Genomic DNA, 18,551 nt, shown 5'->3' with positions numbered 1-18,551 from the left:
TAATTTTGCACGTAATATCAATCCAACACATTTTCACATAACTTCATCCACCACATATGCAGAATTTGTGGTATTAACATGCAAGTATAATCACAACAATCATGTTGCAACCATATTCTCATTCACTTGAACCATATTCATGCAAATCTCATAATAAAATCAAAGCATGAACGTCAATATAATTTCGGTTCCAGCACAAAGATGTCCTTACGAGTCCAACAAGACCACAATCCAAGCATTTTCATCATTCCATTTCATATCTCATACAAATTCATCAAACCTTTGTGAGAATTAATACAACATCAATTTAGATTTTGTTTTAGCTTTTACATGTCCTTAGGAGTTCAATAAGGTTATAATCCATGTATCTTTTCATTTCAATCCTCATGCCATCCATCCCTTCCATTTGGCCGACCCCTTACTTAGTTTTTCACATTCAAAATCACACTCATTCATTTCTTTGTTAAGAATCTGCACGTCTTCATTTGTCCATCATTCCACTTAAGTTCATCACTCTTAGTTTACTAAATCTTGAGTCAAAAAATAAGGGTGTTAAACTCTCATTCTAGAGTTTTTTCCCTTCCTTTTTGTTTGAAATTTAGGGTAATACCCAGCCAAGGAAATGGTGTTGGTCTTGCCTTACGTTTCTGTACAGTCTTAATGTAGGTTTAATGATTGTTCTTCTTCTTCCTTTTGGTTTCCTCCTCTTCCTTCTCTGCTGCAGCAGCCGACCTTTCCAGCTCACTTTCCTTTCATGGTTTTCTCTCCTTTCTTCTAACTCTCTTCTCACTCAACAGTCAAAAAGACTTGCATGCAAACTGTCTTGGTTCTGCTTTGCAAATAGAGGTTGTTGCAACCAAGGTTGTTAGTCAACTGTTTTTTGAAAAGAAAGAGACAGAGTCACCTTCTCTCTTTCCCTTGCATTTATACCCTCTTTTAAATGTTTAGATGTTAAGGCTACTATTATCCTTCTTTAGATTATCTTAGAGCTGGTTTTATCCACCATAAATCCTAATCTAGAATAAACCGGTTCTTCCCCATCATTTTTCTCTAGAGCAAGCTGGCCTGTTTTCCCCAACATCATCCTAGCGAAAGTCGGCCTAACACTAATTTTTATTCAGTGTTGCATACATTTTCAAAGCCAACTTTCCATCCAATATATATATATATATATATAACAAAGCAGAGAGGAAGACGGCCTAAAATATGCAAATTCATACTAATATCAAACAACAGGAAGTAAATCCTGCCTCCCACTAACAGCTTGCCTCCCCTTTAATGTGTTTTGTAATGAATATTAGCTAAAAAATTAACACGGGCCCCAAGGAACAACAATGAAATAAACGTCACATGAGAAAGCTCAAGAGTCCAGTGTAATCAACTTGATTCTCCCCCGGGAATTCAACGGAAGAAATCCCACTGCCCCCACCATTAAAAGCAGCTCAGCCATCCCTTTTCAGTGATCTTTTTACTGTGAATATTTATTGATATTATTGCCCAAAGAAAGTCAAAACAATTGTGTACATTATGGTTAGCTCATCAAGAATACAAGATTAAGATATGTTAACTAAATATCTTAATTGTTCTAAATTTTACAGTAAACAGGCTTTAAAGCCTTTCTTTAATTCCTGAGCGTCCAAGTTCTTCCCTATGAACACAATCTTGTTCATTCTGGGTTCCTCAGGGCCCCATAACCGATCAGGTGAACCTTCGAATATGTCATGAACACCCTGTCAAATAAAATGAGGCAAAGGAAAGACTGATTAGGATCTAATTCCAGTTCAATCAGCAACAAAGCCAGTTCCAGACCCCTTGATTGCTTGGGTAAATAAAATACAGAATCTAAATATAAACTACGTAGCATTGCTTAGAGCTGTTTACTAGTCAATCCTTCAGTTTCCTATCAGCAATCATGTTATAAATTTAACTATCTTCTTTTAATTGCCAGTTTCTACTTCCTTGGTTATATGATGTAGTGCATATTACAAATATATTTATGAACCCGATAAACCAGACCAAACCTCAAGAGAAGACCCTGAAAAAAACCCAAAAGCATCTAATATGAAGCTTGAAGTTGTTATTTTAATTATTTTTCTAATTAATTTTAGATTTTAATTATTTATTTTTAATTAGTATTTAGAAATTCTAATGCCAGATGAATTCTATTAATTAAATAAGTTTTTATTAGAAATTTTTTTCTATAAAGGATTTTAGTTTTAATTAGAAATTCTTTCTCATAAAAGATTTTCAAACTAATATAAATAGAGATGTCTAGTTTATTTTGAAAGAATTTCTAGATTGGATAGTTAAATATGATAGGGTTAAGGAGTACTCAAGTTTCTAAGAAGAGAAGATGGTAAAACTAGTCGCATATAACCTGATAGGTGGAGCTTGTTCTTTGGTGGAAACATCAGATAGATACACGGTTAAGAGACGGGAGACAACATATTGCATCATGGGCGTACATCAGGCAGTTGTTGCATGAGAGATTCCTTCCTTCTAATTATGGACTATAAGCAATATTTGTTTTAGCAATACTAGGATTGTTCACAAGGTAATAAATATGTCAGAGAATCAACAGGTTACAAGGTTCATGAGGGTTAAAACCAGCAATCCAAGATATCGGAGTACAAATCTTATTTAAGCTCTTTGGGGCAAGGAGCATGGCATTAAAAGCTAAGGTGCTAATAAAAAACAGGGCTGGTAGTAGTAATAGATTTGACGGGCAATACTTCTAAGAACATCGTATAATGACACAAGTAGATTCGCTCTTGCTGATAAAGGAAAGGCAATACAACCACCAAGGCCAACTCCAATGAGACTCGATACTACTAGACTTGACACGACTTCAGGAAAACAAGTTGAAACGAACAAACCGAATAACCCCTAAGCTAGGCCAATGATTGTCAAATGCTTTAAATGTGAAGAACCAGGACATCGTTTCAATAATTATAGGAGACAAAAATCAGTCAATCTAATCGAAGGACAGTATGAGCCACAACCCTTTGATGAAAAGGGCGAGCTGTGTGAACCTAATGGGGGTGACAGAGAAAATTTGTATAAGTGATGATGACGTTAATGAGAGCCAAAACTATGTGGTTAGGAAGATGTTGCTAACACCAACGATTATTGAGGATTCACACTAAAATAGGTTATTTCGTACTTGTTACACCATAAATAAAAACTTGTTTCACTTAATTATCGATAATGGGAGTTGTGAAAATATTATTGGTACACATATTGTTGATAAATTAAAATTAAAATTACCACTAGAACCTCATCCTGAACTTTACAAGATTTGGTGGATTAAGTCAATAGGAGAGATAAGGGTAAACCAACAATGTAGAGTACCATTTTCCATTGAGAAGTATAGGGAAGAGATGTATTATGATATGATAGATATGGATGCATGTAGTTTGATCTTCGGTAGACCTCGACAATATGTTGCGAATACTAAACACTAGGGCAGAGATAATTTGTACAAGATTAGAAAGAATGGTGTGAATTATACTCTTGTACCTTTGAAGAAAGAATCCTATCCTAAAATCTCGAAAGTAGAGGTGAGGGCTTTTCCTCAGAACTTGAGATACAAGCAAAGGTACAAGAAACTAGGCAAATTCATGCATTGGTTGTGAAAACATTAATGATGAACAAGCAAAAGAGAAAAGAGCAGACATTCCCGATGCAATTAAGCCTTTACTTGCCGAGTTTGAGGAGATTCTACATTATGGATTGCCAGATAGATTGCCATCAATGAGAAACATTCAACATCAGATTGATTTGATGTCGGGACCTAGCCTTTCAAATCTACCACATTATCGAATGAGTCTTAATTAGGGTAAGATATTGAAAGAGAAGGTAAAAGAGTTGTTGAGAAAGAGACAAATCCAAGATAGTCTAAGTCCTTATGCAATTCCAGGATTATTGACTCCAAATAAGGATGGCAGTCGGCGCATGTTTGTGGACAATCATGTTATCAGCAAAATAATCATGGGATACAAATTTTCAATTCCTCGGTTAGATGCATGCTTGATCAGTTACATGGGGCATCAATCTTGATGAAGATTGACTTGAGGAGTGGTTAACATCAAATTCGGATTCAGCCAGGTGACATATGGAAGACAACTTTCAAGACAAATGAGGGATTGTAATGATTGGTTGGTTATGCCTTTCGGGTTGTCTAACGCACCGAGCACTTTCATGAAGGTGATGATCGGGTCTTATGTCCTTATATAAATAAATTTGTGGTGTTCATTTTGATAATATCTTGATTTATAGTAGATTTGAGATTGATCATGTATAACACTTGAGAAAGAGGCTGCTGAAAAAAAATTATATGTGAATTTGCACAAGTATAGTTTTATGACTGACAAACTACTATTTTTATGCTATATTGTTAATGCATAGGGCATACATGTTGATAAGGAGAAGGTTTGACCATTAGAGATTGGCCAACTCCTAAAATAGATAGTGAGGTTTGTAGTTTTTAAGGGTTAGCTACTTTCTATTGGCGATTTATCTAAAATTTCAATAATATTATGGTACTCATGACTGAATGCATGAAGAAGAGAAAATTCGATTAGGGAGAAGAGATAGAAAAGAGCTTTGAATAATATTATGGTACTCATGACTGAATGCATGAAGAAGAGAAAATTCGATTGGGGAGAAGAGACAGAAAAGAGCTTTGCTTTAATCAAAGAAAAATTAAGCAATGCTCCAGATTTGGCATTTCTAGATTTGGACAAACTGTTTGAGGCAGAATGTAATGCTTGTGGTGTTAGAATTGGTGGAGTTCTATCCCAAGAGAAGAGACCTGTGACATTTTTTAGTGAGAAGTTGAGTGGTGCTAGGTTAAAATAATCCATATGTGACATAGTTTTATGTTGTTTTTCGAACTTTTAAAAAGTGGGAGCATAATTTAATTGATAAGGAGCTTGTATTGTATTCTAACCATGAGGCTCTAAAATTTTTATATAATCAAAGGAGAATAAGTAATGACATGCATGCAAGATTAGTCACTTACCGTTAACGGTTTCAATCAGAATTGTGTACAAAGCTTAAGTTCATAATAGAGTTGTTGATGCTTCGAGTGAAAAAACAGCCTTCTTGGTTACTCAAGAGAGATCATTGGATTCAACTATTTGAACGAGTTGAAGGAGCATGATAACGATTTTGGTAAGATGTGAAAGAAGTGCCAAAATCTGCTTGTTGATGACTTTCACATTTATGATGAATTTCTAATGAAAGATACCAACTTTTCATTCCTCGATCTTTATTGCGGCGAAAGTGATTTTGGATTTGCATGGAGGAAGTTCGGCTGGTCACTTGGAGCGACAAATGACTATTGATGAAGTCATTGACAAATATTATTGGCCTCACTTGAAGCGAGATATTGGTAAATTTATGCAAAAATGTTATATTTGTCAAACTGCTAAGGGACAAGCTCAAAATACAGGTCTATATATGCCTTTGACTATTCCTAAACACATACAGGAGAACTTGTCTATGAATTTTGTACTTGGATTACCTCATACACAATAGGGGATGGATTTTGTATTTGTTATAGTTGATAGGTTCTCAAAGAAGACACATTTTATTCCTTGCAAAAAAAACGAATGATGTGTCTGCTATTGCTCGACTTTTCTTTCAAGAGGTAATTTGTTTACATCGAGTGCCGAAGACCACTTCTGACCGGGACAATAAGTTTCTTAGTCACTTTTGACGTACATTATGGAAATTGTATGATTTTTCATTACAGTTCAATAGCACAGCACATCCATAGAAAGATGGGCAAACAGGGTCACTAAATCGAACACATGGAAAATTGATAAGGAGCAGTTATGGAAACAAGGCAAAACAGTGGGATTATGCCCTTGCACAAGCAAAATTTGCAAACAACAATGCTAGAAAACGGTGTCACGAGTAAATCACCATTCAAGATTGTGTATCTACAATGTCCTAACATTTGCAAGATCTTGTGCCCGTTTATATAGGTGTTGGGTTTAGTGTGGCTGCTAAGAAGATGGTTATGGATGCTTAAGCTATTATGGAACATGTGAAGCAGAAATTGATAAAGACCAACACCAAATAAAAAAAAGTCGATGATAGGCATCATCGTGCTAAAGTGTCCAAGGAAACAAATAACGTGATGGTGTTCCTTCACAAAGAAAGATTTCTGGTCAGGTCATATAGCAAACTACAACATAAGAAATATGGTCCTTGCATCAACATGAAGAAAATTAGGAACAATGCTTATATTATTGATTTACCTAATAATATGGGTATTTCCAGAACTTTTAATGTGTCAGACACTTATCTTTTCTATGATGATCAGCCTCTATATCTCGAGCTTGGAGATGATTCGAGGTCAAGTTTTTCACAAGTAGAGGGGACTAACGTGGAGTGTGTTACAACTATATTTATGAATCAGATAGACAAGACCAAGCCTGAAGAGAAGTCCACGAAGAAACCTGAAAGCATCTAATATAAAGTTTGAAGTTGTTTTAATTATATTCCTTGTTGATTTTGAATTTTAATTATTTGTTTTTAATTAGTATTTAAGAATCCTAATGTTAAATAGATTCTATTAATTAGGTAAGTTTTAATTAAAAATCATTTTCTATAAAGGATTTTAGTTTTAATTAGGAATCTTTTCCCATAAAAATTTTAAGACTAATACATATGGAGGTGTCTAGTTTATTTTGAGAGAATAATTATTATTAAGATTTTAATAAAACACTAGAGAGTTTTCTCTAAATTTCTCTACAGTATAGGTGTATAACCTTAGGGCTTGAGAACCTTAACTCTAATCACGCTATATTGCGTCAATTTAGCATTCCTACAAGGGTGTCATATAACACCTAAGCTAGCTTAAGTTTGAATAACATCATGAACTAAGATTGTCGAGCAAGAATGTGCCTTGTCTTTTATTACCACCAGCATACGAAATCATTTTATGTTGAATAGATCTTCTAGCAACAACTAATAGAGAACTATATAGCACGAATACATAAGGGAGACCCACATCCATATTTGGATTACAAAACACACATTTCACCTTTGGAAATGCGACCCAGAATTAATTGTCTAACACAGGTGATAATAAACTTCAACAATTAACAAATGCATGACAAAATAACGAAACAAGAATATTTCATTACAAGGTCCTACCTTTTCAAGAATCCACACATTAGCATATTAATGTTGTTTGATAGCCATATGCTGTATTTTATCAACATTGACTAGCAATTAATTAAAGGTGATATTTTTTAACTCAAAAAAAAAGTGATCATTTTAAGCAACCAAATAGGACATTATGAACACAAATGAGCCATTACAAACTTTCTTTTATCAAAATGAAAGTAGAACTTTGGAACTTGTTAGCTCACCTGGAATACAAATCTCTCGTTCATCCCCTGAACAGATAATAGACCTTTCATTCGGTATATGTCCTCACTACGTTCCATCAATAAAGAACCAAGCCAGAAGTTAGCCTGAAAATGTGGAAATACAATGGTCACATCAATCCAATATTGATAGTTTTTACACTTCCCAGCTACCAGGCAAATAAATCAAACATGAAGATGAGCAACTATAGAACAGCAAGAAATGCTCATGTGAGGTTATTTCATATATGTACAGTTCTGCAATTCTCAGGTGCATCATGGAAATTGAACAATCCACATGTAAAACCTACCTTTTCTAAATCTAGGCTCCCTTCACAGACTATGCTGACAGAAGAAACACCAGGATCATGAGTGTGGTCATGGGAATGACGACCATCATGATGATCTGCATGATAGAATCCACAAGCTAAGATCAGCCATAAAATTATCACAAGTAGGGTGGCAGAATTAATTAATAAAATACCTAAAATTTGCAGGCATTTTCAAAAACTCAAATTATGATCATGAACATCCAAAAAGAAACTAGTCATAAATGTATAGGCCAGTAGGCACACTATCATTAGAGCTTTAGCCATAATGACAAATTGCAAGAGGAAAAGAGCTCTAAACATGGATAAAGAGCGCCAAACATGAAAGGTACCAAAAAACTGTTTCTCTAGGCAAATAATTACAGGGCACAGGCAGAGGTTTCTTTCAATTCTTTTTTATTTTCTTTTTCTCAGCCAACTAATAAGATAATTTGTTGGTAAATATTTCCATTAGTAACAAGAGAGTACAAGTACAACCCACATAAAAAGGTCAGTTTAAATGTCGCTGCTAAACTTTGAGATAAATGGACTTTCAACAATACATGAAATTGGTGTTAAATTCTAAATACATTGCTGTAGAAATTTCATTGGCTACTTTTAACAGCTTGAAAAGGAGCTTGGAGAGAAGGACTGTGAATTCTGAATAATATCACCTAATGCAACCATTAAACATAACAAAAAGTGTTTCATCAGAAATGTATCAATCTTTATCCATTTCATGTTTTCTATTTTACTTGAAGGTTTCACCATATGAGATCATCTAACTAGCCACCACAAAAAATTTAAATTTTTCCATGTTCCAGAACAAACATGAATCAAGTTTCAAGTTATGTAACAAAATGTTTCTCCAGTAAGAACCTTGGTACTTTTTTCGGGACAAGCAGATGCTTTCTCCACTAAAATAGAACAGCACCTAACAATTTGTGTATGCTGTTTTAAGTTAAGTACAGCCATTGTGAATGAAGAGAAATACCGTGCTTGTGGTCATGTTCATCATGATGATGATGGTGATCATGATCATGATCATGAGCATGATTGTGGCTGTGGTTGTCGTTGTGATCATGACTGGCATGATCTTCCTTTCTATCTTCATCATTGACAGCACTCTCAATCCTGAGAAGAGGAGCAAGTTTTAGACAAAAACTGCAGATTTTGTAGTTTAACTCGGAAGTGACCCGACACTTCTAGAACAGCAAATGTCTATTTCAGCAAGAAAAATAGAAGTACACAGAAAGGAAAGAGATAGGAGATAGGGATAACAACAGGTTCACTTAATGATAATGCTACTAAAGAAGGAACATTAACAAGGCACGGAGAATCAGGTCATTGGGAAAGCATAATTAACTCATTATTTAATAAGACCATAACATGAATCAACAACAGAACTTTCCAAGCATAGAAAAGTTTTGTAAAAGCGTATGCTATCACAACAAAATCTCCCGTTATTTTTCCAGCTACAATAAATCCCACCAACATTCAAGTCAAGTACAAGAAATAGTATCATCACTGAATATCCTATCGCTGATATTTTGATAAAATCATAACACGAAAAGCCACCCTAATGTACTGTCTATCTATGCACAGATCACCATAATCTATATGAGCTGGGCTTTCCCCCAAACGATCTAGTTGAATAACATGACTCAAGATATGTTTCGGATTGAGCTTTGCAAAACATCATCTGTTTTTGGGAAAACTGTGATTTGTTAACTCAGCTGCAATCCCAAATACTTTTAATGCAGTTTTAACTCCTCAAAATATCAGTACAAAACACTGCAAATATATTAGGGACACGTAGTGGCAAAAGAGATGCACTACAATCATGGTAACTTTTTGCATTATTTTTCTCTCTTTGCATAAATACTTTCAACTCCTTTTATGTTCAGATATAATTAGATTTACATCCAAAAAGAAATAAAAACTCTTATGAGACTAATATTTGACAAGAGGATTTTGTCATGTTGGCAAAGGGTTAGGTTCTTTAAGCCCTCAACATATGACGAAAATAGAGCTCATAATCCTTTTCAATTCTTTTTAAATAAATTTGATTCTTTTTAGAAACAATGTAACAAAAAAAGAATTCAAAGCATTCAATTTATTTATTTTTTTGCATAAATAGTTGAATACCAGATAGCATAATGCAGGACATGTCGAAAAGAAGAGGACCTAGGCTTTAGTGAATTTGTAAAAAAAAAAAAAAAATGAAGTTTTCCATGTTTTCCAAGTGGACAGGGTACCATAGTAATCTCCAAAAATTGGAAGGAGCCATAGTTATGAGCTTTTACTAGGCTTATACTAATTGGATTAGTTTAGTATCCACATTAACATGGGATTCCAGTAACTTTAGAAGTCAACCAAAAAATACTATGTAAACTTCCATCTTCAGAAGCATGGAGCTCTTTTTTTAGGTTTGAATAGGATCTCAAATTATAGCTGAGAATTGGGGTCTCTATTTCTTTCTCAAATTATAGCTAAGAGATTTCTGATGGGTACAGCTGCAATTAGATCTCTGGTTCCCGTGTAGAACTTGTTGCTAGTAAATTTCAAGATTTTTCTTGGTTGTTCATTATTGCTTTCAACTATGTAGCACTAGTTTTCTAAGTGTGAGTAATTTCATAGATGTTTCTAAAAATGACTCCAGTGTCAACTGTCAACTACAGCTCCAAATCAGACATAAACCTGGAAATTCATAGAATAAAGTTGAGTAACCTAACTTGTTTTTATGATATAGAATGTGGGCACCCTCCCCTCCATGCTCCCAATTCCCAGCAATGGAAAACAAAAAACAAATACATGAAAGGAGAAGAGGAGAGGGATGTGAAAGAGAGAGTGTATCTAAATGCAATGCCTAGCACATTATAGCAGTGGTGTCAACACAGAAAGTATAAACCAGTAGTACAATACACATGTAAGAATTCAACAAGCATGGGGGTTGAATTCAATGGATACGTTCATTAAAAAATAAAGTTCAATGCACAAACAGTCTCCTCTAGCAACAGCAAAGTACAGAAAACATTCAATATAATAATCAAGAAATTAAGTCTTTCTTTGTTGTGGGGGGGGGGGGGGTGTCGATCAAATATTCATATGTAGAAACTAGCAATAGCAAAGTACAGAAAACATTCAATATAATAATCAAGAAATTAAGTCTTTCTTTGTTGTGGGGGGGGGGGGGGGTGTCGATCAAATATTCATATGTAGAAACTAGGAAATGAGAGTAAAACATAACCTCTCCAAATCAAAGCCTCCAATGCCAAGGACATAATCCAAGTCAACTTTTCCATATTGTGTACACTTCAAATTAGCCATACGATTGATCTTCTGCCTTCAGAGACTCCCATCAGTACTCAAAAAGAATTGAACAATTAAGAAAAAAGCAAAAGAAAAGAAGCAAGATACTAGCCCTTATCCGCTGCACCAAAGAAGCAATTTCTTGCTCACCAACAAGATCAATCTGGCAAAAAGACAAGAAATCACATGAGTCAGTGATAGACCAAAAAGTTAATAACTGACTTCAAACTTGCAACCCGCACCAGGATTTCCTAATGAAAAGTTAACCATTGTCATACATTTATATATGAGGCCATGGGTTTCATTTATTCAGTTAAGTCCCTCTTTAAAGAAGCATTAGAAGGAACCTGCCAGCATTTGGATTTTAAGTTTCTGGGGGAACAACCCAAAAGTTTGTTTACCAGCTAATAAAGCAACTAAAAGCAATTTGAAACAAAATGCAGATAATAATTTGAATATACTAAAATCTTTACAAGGATTATGAGTTGAACTGATAGAACTTAGCAGTATTGTCATGTAAATTGAGCAGATTAAAGTCTAACAAAGTCAAATTTAAGCAACAATATAACTTAAAATCACAAGTACCTTATTTACTATAATCCTATCAGCATAAGCAATTTGCTCCGCTGCCTCGTTCACCACTCCCTCTGGCTTAACCTCATCAAGATGCAAATGAGCATGTTTAGCATCAACTAAAGTCACAACACCGTCCAATTTGACATCATTAAAAACCTGGTCTTCAGCATAAAAAGTTTGAATGATTGGTGCTGGATTTGCCAGCCCTGCAAAGTTGCATATAAGATTTGTAATGAACAACACAGTTACTAGAAAGCGAACTAATTTCAGATGCCGAACAGTATACTACATTCTTGAACAGTCATTCGACACAGAGAAATGAAAAGTTGAATGATTACCTACCCGTAGTCTCAATTACAATATGATCAAATTTTCCTTTCTTCTTGTTAACCAAATCTGCAATCATCCTGACAAGATCACCCCTTACAGTACAGCATAAACAACCGTTGTTCAGCATTATAATGTCCTCAGCCCCAGCTGTTTTTGCAGCGACAAGAGACCCATCAATGTCAACTTCACCATACTGAAAATTCAGCATAACCACTTAAATTTTCAATAAATGATAGCATCAAATAACAAAAATAATAACAAAAGCTTGAAAACCATCACGAAGATTCTTTCTTTTTTTTCCTTTTACTCATAATCGTGAATGGGATGCAAAAGGATAACTGAAAGATGACAAGAGTACCTCATTCTCAATAACTGCTATGCGCTTCCCATGGTCGGCAGTCAAAATATGATTGAGCAATGTTGTCTGTTATACGTAATGACCACAAAACAACAACAAGAATAACAAAAGCGCGTCTTTAATCCTCAATTACACAACAAATGCAATCAAAATGCAACAAAAAAAGAAAACACAAAAGGGACCTTGCCAGAGCCCAAAAAACCGGTGATAATAGTGGCAGAAATGCGATTATCGGGAGGAATCTTGGTGGTTAAACCGGAATCGTCGGTCTGAGGGGCAGAGGAGGTCGTGTCGATGGAGGAGACAGAGAAGCGGCGGCGTTGGAGGGAGGGAGTAGTTTTGAGAAGGAGGGATTGATGGGTTTTTTGTGGTTTGAGTAAGAAAGGGAGTAGAGTAGAGCGGAGGATTCTGGTGGGATGATGAGAAGTTAAAGAGACGAATGTAGTGGCCATGTCCACTGATACTGATGATAACGAAGCTATGCTCATGCTTATGCCTTCACTGCTCTACTTTCTTCTAGATTTTGAGAAACAGAAAGAACAGGTTTTACCGTTTCAGCCTTCAAGGGTTTTAGATATTTTTTAGGAGAGTTTTCTTTTTTCTTTTTTTGGAAGCTTGATTTTGTCAACCTCCTTTCCTCTCCTTCCAATATTACTACTTCGTGCTTCGATATAAATTGGATGAATTTTTTTTAAAATATAAAACAAATATTAAGATGATAGAGAAATTTTAATAGTTTTATTAAACTTAATTGAGTGGGTTAATTTTGAAATCTTTCGATTTAATTCTTTGTCTAACTCAAGTTTTTAATTAAATTATGTAAAAGCTAGCTTGACTTAAATCGATCGATTTTACAGGTCCAAATGCAATCTTGATGATCGATAAAAATATGACTTAGCTTTTCATAAATCGAGACAATCTGAGTTATCTCAATAAACTCGCAAACCATACTAACCTCATAGAAAAATAAAATAAAAAGAAAAAAAATATAAAACTAAATTCTCAACTATCTCAATATTAAAAAATTGAATCGATAAAAACAATTTTAAAAAAATTATAATAAAAAAACCATGTGTAAAAAAAAAACACAATATGAAAAACATTGTAGCAATTCACGATATTTTGTGAGGAAAGCTACAGTGTTTTCCCTACATCATTTAGCTTTTCTTATAATAAGTCCTTTGGCCCGCCTTTTGTCGTAGATCAAATCAATCTTTTTAAAAATAAAAAATAATATTAAGAGTGCGGACTTTTTTTCAATACTATTAAATCTCGATAAAAAAGATAAATCTTGAAATTCTTTAATTTGGATCCTTATTTAGTATAAGTTTTCAATTAAATCATGTGACAGCTAACTCAATGTGAATTAATTTATTATTAGGTTCAAAAGAAACTTATATGTTCGGCAAAGCACGGATCAACTTAAAAAAACATGAAGAATTTTTTAAAACAAATATTGAGAAGATCGCATATTATATGACTCTGGTAATATGAGAGACTTGATTTATGAACATAGTTGGGTTTAATAAAAAAATTTTAAAAAAATTACTTAATTATATGGTAAAAATTAGATGTTTATAATTTCAAGTATCAATCCTAAAATAAATATTTATTAGAGTCCGTAATAACCCTTAACAAAGTAGGAAAAAAAAACCATTCATAAAGTATATCGTCCAACCACTTCAACATTGATGCATGGAATGTGAAAAAATAAAATAGTTTATTTAATTATTATCAACATTAAGTAAAAGAACAAATTGTTCCAAAGTTAATGATTAAGCCCCTAAAGTCAAGTTTTAAAAGTGAATTTTTTTTAAAAAAAAAATGACTTTAGACCCGAGTTAAATGTTTCTTTGTATTTATGGGTGTTATATAAGTGTTATAGTAATTTAACTTTGTAAAAAAAAAAAGTAACAGTAACCTCGATCAATTAAAAAATAAGCTAATTCACAATAATTGAATGAGTGGGAATATGAAAATCATTGTAGAAAAAACCAGTAAATTGACTATTTCAACCCATACTAATTGATCTAAACAAATCTTCTGGCTCTTAGTTAATATTTCAAATTCAGAACCTGTGAAATTGAAAACCCGAGTTCAACTAAGAATTTCAACTAGCAACTAATTTAATGCTAAATTATACAATTAAAAAAAATAAAAAAAAAGGTAACCAAGGAGAAAAAAAGAATGAGCATCAAATATGAAAGGATAAAAAAATGAAGGGGTGAAATTGAAATTGAAAAAAATAAAAAACTATCTTAAATAGAAAAGGAAATTAAAAGAACAATGACCAAATTTAATAGACAAAAAAATTAAATGAGGATGTAATTGAAAACAAAATAAAATCAATAAAAAATAAAAAAAAATTAAGAGACAAAATCAAGAGAAAAATAACTTGAAGGGCCGATGTGAAAAATATGGAGGGTTATGCATGAATTTCTAGGTGAAAAGAGAAAAGAAAGAAAAGGATCTTAGGGACGCATCGGAGGTCCATCGACTACATGAGCTACATATAAAGGAAAAGGAGGTCGAGACCAATTGAACGACGCGAAGAAACCAAATTTTTGACCACCGGAGTCGGTTGTACGCGCCTTCCAAAGACGGTGGAGCAGCGGACACACTAACACATTCAATGCATGTATCAACAATTTTCTGCTTTTTTTATTTTTTGAAAATACAACTCTACGCTCATGAACCAAATATTATTACAAATAAACCATCATGCAATTATGAATTAGCCCTCGAGCCAAGCTTTTGAAAATTTTAATCCAAGGGTAATAGATTAATTATGCTGTAGCAAAACAAGTTAAATGCCTGAAAAGACCATTTACCATAGTTAAATGATTTTTTTATTTTAAAGGTAGCAAAGTTATTTTACTATGCAAATGCATAATGAAAAGATAAAGACACCACTAAACAATTCCCAAATAACAAATAAACTAAATAAAAATATCATTTTATCCCTAAAAAGGTAGAGATCTAAGAAATTTTTTTAAGGGAATAATTGTTATTTCATTGATACGATCCATAGTAAATAAATGATACATACGGTGATTTTTCTACATGTTTTAACTTTTCTCTTTCTATAATTATTGTTAATTTAATTATAATGAAATTAATTAAAATTATCATTAACATTAAGAATTAATAAAAAAAACTAAAAGATGAGAGGTTTTTAACATACCCTTCCTCACAAAGTATTCTTCATTACAATAGTGTTTTGTTTGTTTGTTTCTTATTTTTTTTAATTTTTTTTCAATCAATGTTTTTTTTTTAATATTATCATCAAATGTTAGATTTATTTTTTCTTGAGTTATCTCATGTTTATGACATGAATTACGAGTTTGATGGGTTGACTTGATTGATTCTGTTTTTTTAATTAATTTTTATTTCTCAACTTCATCATTTAGTATTGGGTTGATTGAGTATTACACTTCGTGATTTGTTTTATTTGTTTTCTATTAGGTTATTTTGATATCATGACCCGAGAATAGTGCTTAATGTGTAAACTTGAATTGACTTGGATCGTTTTTGTGTTTTTTTAAAAAACAAATTGAAAATGGGTTTTTACTATACCCCTCTAATAAAGTTTGTTTCTTTCTTTTTTCTTATTTGTTTTTTTAATCAATGTTTTTTTTTCATTTCATCATTTAATATTTAATCTTTTTATTGGGTTATCTCATTTTCATGACATAGATCACGAGTTTGACAGATTAATCTATTTAACTTTGTTTTTTTTTCTTTTTAATTAACTTTTATTTCATAATTTTATTTTTTAATATTAGGTAGATTGAGAATTAGACTTAATGATTTATTTTATTTGCTTTCTATTAAGTTATTCTGATATCATGACCTAAGAATAGTGCTTAATGCATTAACCCGAGTTAACTCGAGTTATTTTTTGTGTTTTTTTAATTAAAGAAGGGTTTTTATTGTACCCCTCCTGACAAAACATTATTTATTAGAATAGTGCTTTGTTTGTTTTTTTTTTTTAAAAATTATCATTTAATATTAAATTTGTGTTTTTTATTAAGTTAGCTCAATTTCATGACAAGAATAACGAGTTTATGTCTTTTTTTTAATTGAAGAAAGGTTTTTATTGTATCCCTCCTGACAAAGCACTATTCGTTAGAATAGTACTTTGTGTTTTTTATTTTTATTTTTTTCAATCAATGTTTTTCTCTCTCTTAATTTCATCATTTAATATTAAATTTGTTTTTTTCTCTCTCTTAATTTCATCATTTAATATTAGATTTGTTTTTATTATGTTATCTCACTTTCATGACACGAATCACGAGTTTGACAAGTTAACCCGGTTTACTCATGTTTTTTTCTTAATTAACTTTTGTTTTTCAATTTTATCATTTAATATTAAGTTGATTGAGAATTAGGCTTCATGATTTGTTTGTTTGCTTTCTATTAGGTTATTCCGGCACAATGACCCTAGAATAATTTTTAACAATTTACCCGAGTTAACTTGTGTTATTTTTTGTATCTTTTTTTAATTGAGTTTTTTTTTTCAATCTCATCATTCAACATTGGATCGATTAAGAATTGAGTTTCATAATTTATTTTGATTTGTTTTCTATGAAGATATATTGGTCTTATGATTAGGGTCACGGGTTTTGATATTTTAACCATGGTTAAATTATGTCATTTTTTTATTTTTTATAGAAGATTATCTTAATCTTATAATCCGATCCTTTAATATTAAATTTATTTTTTATTGAATTGTTTTCATTTCATAACTCAAATAATAGATTTAACAAGTTAACTCACATCCAATTTACAACAATGCTGGCCTTATGGGCTGCAGTTTTGGTTGGGATTTGCAGGACTAGCAGTTTACGTTGCCAGTTCATTGATCATTCTTGCTTGGTTTCTGCTTCGTTTTGATGTAATTAGGTTTGGTTCTTTTTCTATTTTTTTCGTTTCGGGTTTTCTTTTCAGATTTGACAGTGGTGACTTTTGTGCTTCTGTTATCATTTCATTATGTCCTTCACAGGGCTTATGCATCTTTTTTACAGGTTTTTTGACGCTCTGCGGAGCTTCTCATCCTTTCGTTTGCTGCGTCTGTCTTGGGCTTGCAGGTGGGCTATCGTTCTCCATTGTTTTGTGTTGGATGCTTTTGCTTGGGGAGTTTCTTGGAGGCTTTGTGTTGCTTGCTTGGCTATGTTTATGGTCTGTAAATTTCTTTTTTATTTATTTTTAATGCGGTCATCAGATGCTTCAGCTTCTTCTATTTTTTTCTTGCTTATGCTCTGTTCTTTGCATCTCTTTTTATCTTGGGTGCTACGTGTATTCTTTGGTTGATTGTGGTCCCTTTTTTTTAACTGTATTATTAAATTAACTAGGCTTTGAATTTAATCAAATTAATAATTCAACCCTCCAATCTTTTCTTATTTTTTTAAAAACATTAGTATTTTCAAAGTTTATTTTTTTATATTAAAAAAAAAATATTCCACTTGTGATTTAGTGGGAGACATCTATCTATTCACTTTTCATTTTTAGTTTTTGAGAGATATAAAAGTTAGAAGTGACTCAATTGAAAAGCCGAAAGAATTCTTGAATGTTGCTTATCCTTTTATTAAGTTTTCCTTCATTCAAACATTGATAAACCTTTGTTCTGAAGATTGATTTTTTTGTAGTAGGGTATGTCATTTTAAAGGGAGGTGATGTGATGTGTCGTGGAATTGTCATTTAGATTGCTAATTTGAGATTTTGAAAAAAATTTGTAAATTAACCCATCAAAAACCTTATCTTGAAGAACCAAAGTTACATGCAATTGATCATTTTCACATTACACTGATAACAAGACGCAAATAAGAAGTATAAATCACAACGAAGTTAATCAATCATTCGAGAGTTTGTCAATTCAATCAAGAACTTAGCACAAGAATCACTCAACCACACAAAGAGAAATAAACACATAATATGCGACAACTTATAGGTAAAATTTATCAACCTTCAAATAGTATTAACAATTGGTTTATATAGTAGAAATTAAGCTAACCCTAATTTGACTTAATGAACTCAGACTTGATAAATAAGTTTTAACAAATTAAAAGCTCAAAATAAAAAAAATAAAACCTAACTCAAATAACTCTTAAATGTTGCAGGCCTATAATAACCTAAAAGATAAATATATAATAGATCAACTAATTAAAACAAGCTCAAAGTCAAATTTTGTAATTTGCTTTTAAAGTTGAAGTCCAATTTCAAATGAATGATTACCCTTTATCTTGATAAATTAGGAGGTCTACCATATGTCACTGAAAATAT

The 18,551-nt window shown here is 32.5% G+C and overlaps 1 protein-coding gene across 2 annotated transcripts; it reads right to left on the bottom strand.

Annotated features, from left to right (window-relative positions):
- Positions 1-1,465: 1,465 nt before the first annotated feature.
- On the bottom strand, positions 1,466-12,878 carry LOC133690972 (uncharacterized). 2 transcript variants are annotated; one of them, XR_009841556.1, is made up of 11 exons: positions 12,452-12,878; positions 12,270-12,335; positions 11,924-12,104; positions 11,591-11,787; positions 11,118-11,168; positions 10,944-11,035; positions 8,688-8,827; positions 7,697-7,791; positions 7,389-7,493; positions 2,378-2,510; positions 1,505-1,730 (listed from the first exon to the last, which is right to left on the bottom strand). XR_009841556.1 is itself a non-coding variant. In XM_062111259.1 (10 exons), the coding sequence occupies exons 1-10, from the start codon at positions 12,755-12,757 to the stop codon at positions 1,593-1,595; spliced, it is 1,371 nt and encodes a 456-aa protein (XP_061967243.1). In that variant the 5' UTR covers positions 12,758-12,877; the 3' UTR covers positions 1,466-1,592. The 2 variants fall into 2 exon arrangements, 1 of the variants encoding a protein (XP_061967243.1); XM_062111259.1 differs by lacking the exon at positions 2,378-2,510 and having other exon boundaries at positions 1,466-1,730; positions 12,452-12,877.
- Between the last annotated feature and the right edge of the window lie 5,673 nt (positions 12,879-18,551).

The sequence above is a fragment of the Populus nigra genome, chromosome 1 (genome assembly GCF_951802175.1).
Source record: "Populus nigra chromosome 1, ddPopNigr1.1, whole genome shotgun sequence".
In the NCBI taxonomy this organism is placed as follows: Eukaryota; Viridiplantae; Streptophyta; class Magnoliopsida; order Malpighiales; family Salicaceae; genus Populus; species Populus nigra.
Note: the sequence above shows the minus strand (reverse complement) of the source record. Positions and strands in the feature narration are given on the sequence as shown.